At 34.1% G+C, this 8,997-nt stretch overlaps 2 protein-coding genes across 2 annotated transcripts; one reads left to right on the forward strand and one right to left on the reverse strand.

The window, feature by feature from the left end:
• The first annotated feature begins 1,414 nt into the window (after positions 1-1,414).
• LOC133308250 (CBL-interacting serine/threonine-protein kinase 10-like) lies at positions 1,415-4,183 on the forward strand. Its single transcript, XM_061508862.1, has 2 exons — positions 1,415-1,506; positions 2,176-4,183. The coding sequence occupies exon 2, from the start codon at positions 2,609-2,611 to the stop codon at positions 3,992-3,994; it is 1,386 nt and encodes a 461-aa protein (XP_061364846.1). The 5' UTR covers positions 1,415-1,506; positions 2,176-2,608; the 3' UTR covers positions 3,995-4,183.
• A 1,844-nt stretch (positions 4,184-6,027) lies between these two features.
• LOC133308268 (uncharacterized) lies at positions 6,028-8,656 on the reverse strand. Its single transcript, XM_061508877.1, has 4 exons — positions 8,433-8,656; positions 7,994-8,132; positions 6,994-7,127; positions 6,028-6,896 (listed from the first exon to the last, which is right to left on the reverse strand). The coding sequence occupies exons 1-4, from the start codon at positions 8,612-8,614 to the stop codon at positions 6,200-6,202; spliced, it is 1,152 nt and encodes a 383-aa protein (XP_061364861.1). The 5' UTR covers positions 8,615-8,656; the 3' UTR covers positions 6,028-6,199.
• Between the last annotated feature and the right edge of the window lie 341 nt (positions 8,657-8,997).

Genomic DNA, 8,997 nt, shown 5'->3' on the forward strand with positions numbered 1-8,997 from the left:
AAATACAGTATATTGTTTATAATTTCAATATCTTTTTATTGTATCCAATGAAAACATATCGGTGGAAATGGAGTCCATTCAATTGCAAACCACGTCTAAATAAATATATCATTTTATATTTAGTTATAGAATTGAATTTCAGGAAAATATAATAATTAAGTTAAATTGACTCACTATATAATTAGTTAATTGAGAACTTGGTCTGCAAAGAAAAGGAAAATAAACGAATTTTTTTGAATCTCGTAACTCTTTTTTTTTTTTCTCTCGTTATGTAAATTATGGTTGACATTAATGCAGTCAATGTAAGATAAACAATATCAATTCAGTCATTGAAAAATTGAGAGCAACATCAATTTGATCTCTGTAAAATTTAATCCCTAGATAATAAAAAAAACGATGACGATATTAATTTTAAATCAAACCAAAAGGAAGAGTGTAATTTATTTAAGGGTTCGTTTTTTTTACCGTCAATGTAGATAACTTATCTACAGTGATCCCAAAATGACGTTATTTTGAGGCGGAAATCAAGGTATTTTTGTAGTTATAATTTATTTCAGGGTTATAATAATATAATTTATTATAGTTTTTTAATCTTTCAACTCAAAATGATGTCATTTTGGGAGCGAATATAGATAACTTATCTACATTCACTTTAGAAACGTTAAAGCTTTTATTTAATAGGTATAACTCACTTGCAACATAAACTGAGTACGTATAGAAATAATCTAGGTTGGATTCTAATCACATATATATCTTTAGAGATAAACAAAGATTTTTAACTATGACTAAATTCAGAATTAATTTTATAATGAACTCGCCTCCTCTTACAATGGTAATTAGAATCTTGTTACCAAAAAAATAAAAAATTAGAATCTATATAAAAAAAAAAATCTGTCATTTTAAAGGATATAAACTTATATCCTTTTAGATTTTAACCGTTAATTTCTGTCCATCAACAGCTATAATATATTGGATCAAAATTATTAATTAATTAATAATAAATTTGACCCATTAATTTTGACCTAATAATTTATAACCGTTGATGGACGGAAATCAACGGTTATGATAAAAAGTGATATAAGGTTTTCATCCTTTAAAATGATAGATGTTTTTCCAAAAAAAAAAAAATTAACATTTCTGTTTTTTCGCCAGAAATTTAATCATAATTTTCCCTATAAGCAATTTTTTTTTTCTTTTTCCCATAAAAATTGCATACTTTACCTCCAGTCCTATTGACAAAACGTGTTGATAAAGAAAGAGTATTGATGTCAAGCATGCATTGGGTTCCACGTCATAGGCCGGCCCCACATGCACTACATGCGTGATGCCACCATCAAATAAACATTAATAAGAGTAAGTTCTAAACTTTATTATTAATTATAATTTATTAATGAATACACTTTGGTTTCTTAATCATGGATCAAAATATATACTTATATGAATCTCTCTCTGGGTTTGTGCTGCTTCTTCAACGTGTACCTACCTGCGCTCTACCAGATCCTCAAGGTTAGCTCATTTAATTGTTCTCTTTTTTTTTATTATTATTATTTTTTTTTGTAATTCTGTTAAATTTTCCCGTTCAATTTATGGGTCAAGCTTGAACATGTTCCTGATTCTTCCTGATGAACGATGTCACCTATGACTATCTCTCTAGCTGGTGTACAGTAAACTTGGGTTCTAGTCACTTTGAAACTGATTTGAAGCTATAGCGTACTAGTGAAAATTTAGTGATGCTTTTTTCCTGCAAACAATCATGGACTCAAAGTGTTGTTGAGATTCTGAGATTTTTCATTACTCTACCATTGTTAATCTTTTATATTTTCGAGGGAATCTTGTTGAATTAGTAATAAATTTTTCGAAATTTAATTGGTAGAGTATTATTGTTGTTTTAATTCAATTCTCTTATACATATTCTTATAAAGATCATAGTTTTAGTAGATCAGCTAGGTTAGTATTCTGAAATTTTCAATTTACTTTGTTATTTTCCTTCTAAACAGAGTTTTTTTTTATTATTATTATTACTTGGCATCCCTTATTGATAAGCATGTGATGGTCAATCTTATTTGTTCCCTTCTGTGTTTTGAAATCAGAAGCTGATTTGTGTTGTTGATCAGTTTAATATATTTTCTCAACAATTATTGAACTGGGTATTGTTCTTTCTTCTTCGTTTTTCAGATTCGTTGTATCATTAATCATCTACTAAAATTCAAGTATGCTGCTAAAGCTCATCAACTTCCACTTGCCAGCACATACTCTGAGTTGTGTTTGACGGAGACACAACTGGGAATGCCAAAAAGATGTTCCTTCTTCACTGCAGTTTTGCCTCTAAGATCCATAAGGTGATATCCTTGCTATTACTTCCCCACTTAATGCTTGACAAGAGTGGACCACAAATTTTTGGCTCATTTATTAGCTATTCCTTGATGCACAATTGGCACACAAGTTTTTTCGGAGTGCCTCTTCTGCTAATACATGATGTGTGTGAAGACGGTTGAAACACGTTTCTGCTATATGTATATAGTTGTATACACGTTACAATAGTAAATGATATAGAATTTAAGTGGGCTGAGGAAGTTGTGTAAAATTTCATTCTACTTTAAGGTCTCTTATGGAGAGTAAATCAAATGTCTTAATGCAAAGATATGAGTTAGGAAGATTACTAGGCCAGGGAACCTTTGGAAGGGTTTACTATGCTCGTAGTAAAATAACTAACCAGAGTGTAGCTATTAAAGGGATTGACAAAGAAAAGGTTATGAGAACTGGGCAAGTTGATCTAGTCAAGCGCGAAATATCTGTAATGAGACTGGCTAGACATCCCAATATTATACAGCTTTTTGAGGTTATGGCCACCAAGAGTAAGATTTACTTTGTTATGGAATATGCTAAAGGTGGTGAGCTCTTCAACAAGGTGGCCAAAGGAAAACTCAAACAAGATGTTGCACACAAATATTTTAAGCAGCTAATCAATGCAGTGGATTTTTGTCACAGTAGAGGCGTGTACCACAGAGACATAAAGCCCGAGAACATTCTATTGGATGAAAATGGGAATCTAAAGGTCTCTGATTTTGGGTTAAGTGCACTTGCTGAATCCAAGAGGCAGGATGGCTTACTCCATACAGCTTGTGGCACCCCTGCCTATGTTGCTCCTGAAGTCATCCAAAGGAAGGGATATGATGGTGCCAAAGCTGATATTTGGTCTTGTGGAATAGTTCTATTTGTCTTGTTGGCAGGTTATCTCCCTTTTCATGACCCAAATTTGATAGAGATGTATAGGAAGATAAGCAAGGCAGAATTAAAATGCCCTAATTGGTTCCCACCAGAAGTATGCAGTCTATTGGGCAAGATATTGGATCCAAATCCTGACACTAGGATTTCCATAGTTGAGATTAAGGAATACGGTTGGTTTAAGAAAGGGCCAACTGCTAGAAATAAAAAACCTGTAGTGGAAAACAACAGTGTCTCTTCTTCAGGTACAAGTCTCTCTGGTCAAAATGAAGAAAGTGATGGTCTAGCAGCAGAAGCCAAGGAAGATTCAGTTGTGCCCGTAAGTATAAATGCATTTGATATCATCTCCCGTTCTGCTGGTTTTAATCTTTCTAGATTCTTTGAAGATAGTTTTTACAAAAGAGAAGCAAGATTTAGTTCAAGACTACCTGCTTCAGTCATCATCTCAAAGCTGGAAGACATTGCTAAGCAACTGAAGCTGAAAATAAAGAAAAAAGCTGCTGGTTTGTTAAAACTAGAGGGAATCGATGAAGGCAGGAAAGGGATTTTATCCATTGATGCAGAGATATTTGAGGTTACTCCTTCTTTACATTTGGTGGAGGTGAAGAAATCAAATGGTGATACACTGGAATATCAGAAAATATTGAAAGAGGATATAAGGCCTGCTCTTCAGGATATTGTTTGGGTCTGGCAAAGTGACCAACAACTGCAATCACTACAGTCAGAGCAACAGCCACAGATACATGACCAAGAACATCCACAGTCATAATCCATTCTCTATTTTGAGACGTCATACTTATTCCATTTAATAGCAATGCCCAGTTTTTTCCCATCTTGCGTTTCATGATGCCATGACCTCATTGTAACATTTTTCTTTTTCTCTCACCTTAGCTGTTTCATATTTTCATAATGGTATGACCATATCGTAACATATCTTGTATCTCAAATTCTGTTTACAAATTAAAGTGCATTTCTCAATTTTGCTGTTTTGATTTCATGGTAATAGAATCTAAATGTACATTCCAACTTTCTATTCAGCCAATCCACTCAAGCCAAACGAAAGATGAATGCTCAAATGGGTAGAGTAGAAGGGTTGCCCGAGGAACAGAAACACCTGTGTCAGACGATATATGTTACGTTGTGATAGACAAAAATAGTTTCTATTGGCTCCTTGTGTTTCAAAAAAATGAAAACTGCATAGTGAGGGGTCATGCGCAGTGGACACTTCCTCATTTCATGCTGCTTTGAAAGACCTGTGTTCCCTTTATTATTGTTAGCACATCATGAGTAAACTCCAAATTTTAGGACCCTAAAGATTTTTGCCATTAAATTAGTTTCTTAATTATTGACTTGCCATTACATTTGTCCTCTAAAGATTTAAGTCACTAAATTAGCCCCTGAAATATCTAAAACTTTATCATCATTCTCATGAAGAACCAAAATAGTTGGGGGAGGGAACAAATTTGATAACTTTTGGATTTTGAAGGGACTAATTTAATGATACGAATATTTAGAAGACTAATGTAGCAATACACTAATCTCCGAATGATAAAACTAAGGGTTTGTTTGCACATCATCTAACATCTAATCGCCAGATGGGGGCACTCTTATTTTTAGTTTCGAGAATCAAGACAGAACATCATATGATGCATGCTATCTGACCAAGTTTTGAGGCACCGGGTATCTCATATTTTCCTTATCAAAAGCACTCTGCCAAAAAGTTTAAAAAAAGCACAGCAAAGTAAAGAAGAAAAAAACATATAAATGAGAGGCAAAGCTTGAGATCACAATCTCGACGTTTTATTTGTACCTGAACGTTATAGGATGCAGAATGGTCATCACAGTCTAGCTTTTGTTTTTGCTACTAAGTGCAAGTCATTAATAAGGGTCATCAGATATCAGGAGTTCAAAAATGCAGATTGAACATAATCAGAACCAGTTTTATTTGGGCTGATCATGTGATCCTTCCCTAGCAGATATTTCATGTAAAAGAAGATGATTATCTTTGTGTTTAACCCACTTGTATTTATAATGAGGGGGTGTTCAACTTTGGGAGATGTTCCTGCAAGTTGATACAAGTGGTGAGGCCATAAAGCTTTTACATTGGTTCTTGAGTGGGTGGCCTGAAGTAGGATTTGCATAGAAATTTGATTGCTGAGATATGTAACATTTAATATTGCCAAGATACAACCTTTATTGACTTTGAGGGTAATGCCTAAGATATCTTTTCTTATAGTAAAAACTTCTCGTATGGGTTTTGTTTTTTTTTTTTTTTTTTTTATAACATTAAGGGGCGAAGCCCCAAACTCGTATGGGTTTTTTTATGGTAAAAGCTTCTCAAGTGGGCCTTATATTTATTCCGGATTAGAAGAGTTATTGACTATTATTGTATACATCTCAATGAAACTCATAGTAACATGCTATACCGAATATGAATTAAACATTGTGATTAATTAATTTTTAAAGATGTAGGTTTAATGTTCTCATCTGTTTTTTTCCAACAACAAAAATAAATAAAGCCAAAATATTGTAAGATTTATGGTTGTAACACATTAAAAGTTTCATAACATATTCATGTAAATGTTTATTTACTCTTTCTCAATTTTGTCCAATCGATGGAAGCTAAACTTATCTCCCTAATACAAACTCATTTCACAAGAAAATAAATATATTATAGAAAAGAAAATCGGCAGTAGTCCTGAACCCCTCCCAAAAAGACTAAATATATTGTAGACAAAACTCATGGAACTGTTTAATTAGATTGCAAATATAAGTTTAAGACAGCAAAATCAAACCTTGTGGAAAGAAACAAAACTAAACTTATATTTGTTCAGATTTCTCTATTCTTATTACATTCATTGGTGACCTGTAAATAGCTGCACTGTGTTATCTATATGCCATCAGAGAATGACAACGGGGTGTGACAGGCCAGATTATTTAACAACTAATAATGTTTTCTGACCACATTAGTGTGTTACAATTGGACAAAGTTTGGGGACTTTGTTAGGTCAATTAAATCAGCAACAACAGAGGAGGAGACTCTTCTCTTCTTCCTATCTAAAACACTTCTGCAGCTAGGAGAAGGGGTAGACAAATCAATTATCTCAGCTTCATGGGGCACAACAAATGTGCTACTGACATTTCCATTTTTGTTGGCGGCTGATACAGCACCTGATTTTTCAGATTCAGGTCGACTCAATTCAGCACTACTCTTATTCATCACACTCATAAAGCATGTGTCTTCAATAATCTCTACTCTTTTTAATGAACTTGCTGATGATGATTTCACCATTGGCGATGTGATAGAACCAAATGTTTGGCTCTGCTCTTGTGAAGCAAATGAATGATCGGGTGGTTCTCTTGCTTCAGATTCTTTGTTCCACCCAAATGATTCACTAATTTTGTCCCCATGATTTGGATTTTTTGGGGAATCAGGAGGGATAGAATCATCACTTGCATCTGGAACAGAACCACTAGTACTAGCATTGTTATCAAATTCCACTTCATCAATATTATCATCGTCATTCTCTGATAAACCATCGACTCTTTCGGTGTAACATGGAAGTTCATCCATTGAGCCAATCTCGATCTTCATGTGCTCTGGCAAGCTTGGGCAACCAGCACAATGTTTCATGTACTTGGTGGAGAAGAAGTTCACTGTGATATTCATGCTGTGACCATTCATCCCATGTCAGTATCAAAAACTAAATCATATCATTCCAGCAAAAAGAATTTACATTCCTAAGTCAATAGAGATAGAGACCATACCTCTGCCAGGATGGAAGGGTGAGCATTGTGTATGCAAGTTTAATCTTATTGGCAATTCCTGAGAGGGATTTAAAACCAACAGCTGCCTTCCTTACAGCCAATGATTCAACAGGGTGCTGCCAAGCCCATTCAAACTGCATGCCCCAATCATATTAACCTCATAAATACATTATCTTAAAATTTGGCATTTTAAATAGCATAATATGCTTGCTCTGCATTTAATCCATTCAACAATATTAAGCCTCCGAGGCAAGTAAGAACCAGACTCATTCTATCCGATGCAGATATAAACCATCCAAGCCCAACAAATTAAGTTTACAAAGAATAAAAGGGGAAATTGCTTAAACAAAAAATCACTAGTTTTAGAATCTGAGCCCAATATCAAATTTTCCACATATGATCTTTCCAAAGAAGCACATAATCAGACAAGTAATTGCAAACGTCAATCACAAACTGCGAGAATTTAACAAGTGTATTTTTTAGTAAGAATACTTCCTTTAAGAAAGCATGTAAGTTGGCAAATTAGTCCTGTTTGCAATTGGTAATGCACCAAAAATAGAGTTGATCCTAGCATGCAATTAAATAGAAGGGATTTGCACCATTGGTAAATGGAAAGCATTGTAATAGATTTATAATCAAGCCTATTACTGAATAAGTCAATAAACTCGCAAACTTTCAGCATACATATGTCCTCATGCTTAACACTTGATATAAAGGGAGAAATGGAAGCAAACTGCAGTTCTCTCCCCCTGAGATCTCAGGCCACTCTCCCCCAGCAACACCAAAACACAAAATGGATGACCACACTCACACTATAATGAATTTAACTTGCTCAAGCAACCAAATACCTACAACATGCAACATGAGAAATATATTTCCCAATATATAGGGGTAGGATCAACTTACAGCGATACAAGAATAAATAACAAGTCTTACACCAAATCTTGATGGTTGATATATATATATATATATATATATATAAACAGTATCAGATTCAAACCTGAAGTGCAGATACGTTTGTTGGGAAGCCATAGATACACAAAACCATCTCCCAAGGTCTCCTCTTCTTCGTTCTCCAAGCTCCACACCCAATTTCTCCATTGTGTTGCCTTATCCGGCGCCGCGGATTCACTGTAAATCTGCAATTGCATACATGGAAAAATAAACACAAGCACAAAGTTGAAGCAAAATACCAAACAATTCTAACAAAGAAAAATTGGCAACTTTACAACAAACGGGCAGCAAAAGAGGATCATCACAGCATAATTTCGAAAAGGCACCAACTTGAAACGATACAGAAACCAAAGAAAATCGAACAAACCCAGAATTTATATGAAGAAAAAAAACAAAAGGGGTGTTTGTGATTTTCGGATTGAATCAAAAGGGATCATCAAAATTTGATCTTGAGAAGCGAGTATAGAAAAGATTAAGATAAGAACCCGATGTAAGTGTGGCCTTTGTAACGGGGATTGACAGAGGCTAAGAGGTAGCAAGCGAAGAACCCATCTCCTTCAGAACCTTCGTTTTCGTTATTGTGTTGTAGTTGCACTTCTTCTACCCCAGATGCAGAATTGATGAGGGTTTTTGAGGCTTCAGATCTTGCACCCTTTCTCTTCCTCATCTCTCTCTCTTTCCACAATGAAATTCGACCGTTGACACTTTGATTCTTGGATAGCTGTATCCTGTATGTATAAAGGACCCTTGTGATATATATTATATTAAGACTAACGCTATAGTTGAGTCCCCCAAAGAAAGTTCCGTTGGTTTAAACGAATATAAAATGGAAAAAAATTTAATATAAATTCTAACAATTAATTTTCGTCAATCAACGATTAAGGTTTATTGGGTCAAATTTATTAATTAATTAATAATTCATAATAAAATTTAATAAATCCAAACTATTTATGAAAAATGTTATATTTACTACCTATTTTTCTTACTACCTCTTAATACCAAATCTTAATTGTTGATTTCCGTCAATCTAACGGTTATAATTTATGGTAA

The sequence above is a fragment of the Gastrolobium bilobum genome, unplaced genomic scaffold (assembly GCF_033153095.1).
Source record: "Gastrolobium bilobum isolate Gb01-03AN ecotype WA unplaced genomic scaffold, APGP_CSIRO_Gbil_v1 utg41985, whole genome shotgun sequence".
In the NCBI taxonomy this organism is placed as follows: Eukaryota; Viridiplantae; Streptophyta; class Magnoliopsida; order Fabales; family Fabaceae; genus Gastrolobium; species Gastrolobium bilobum.

Excerpts from the sequence above, each read along its gene's own strand:
- LOC133308268 (XM_061508877.1), bottom strand. The coding sequence starts at position 8,614 with ATGAGGAAGAGAAAGGGTGCAAGATCTGAAGCCTCAAAAACCCTCATC. Across the intron at positions 8,133-8,432 it reads AAAGGCCACACTTACATCGG|ATTTACAGTGAATCCGCGGC; the intron begins GTTCTTATCTTA and ends ATGCAATTGCAG. Across the intron at positions 7,128-7,993 it reads CAAACGTATCTGCACTTCAG|TTTGAATGGGCTTGGCAGCA; the intron begins GTTTGAATCTGA and ends TGGGGCATGCAG.
- LOC133308250 (XM_061508862.1), top strand. The coding sequence starts at position 2,609 with ATGGAGAGTAAATCAAATGTCTTAATGCAAAGATATGAGTTAGGAAGA.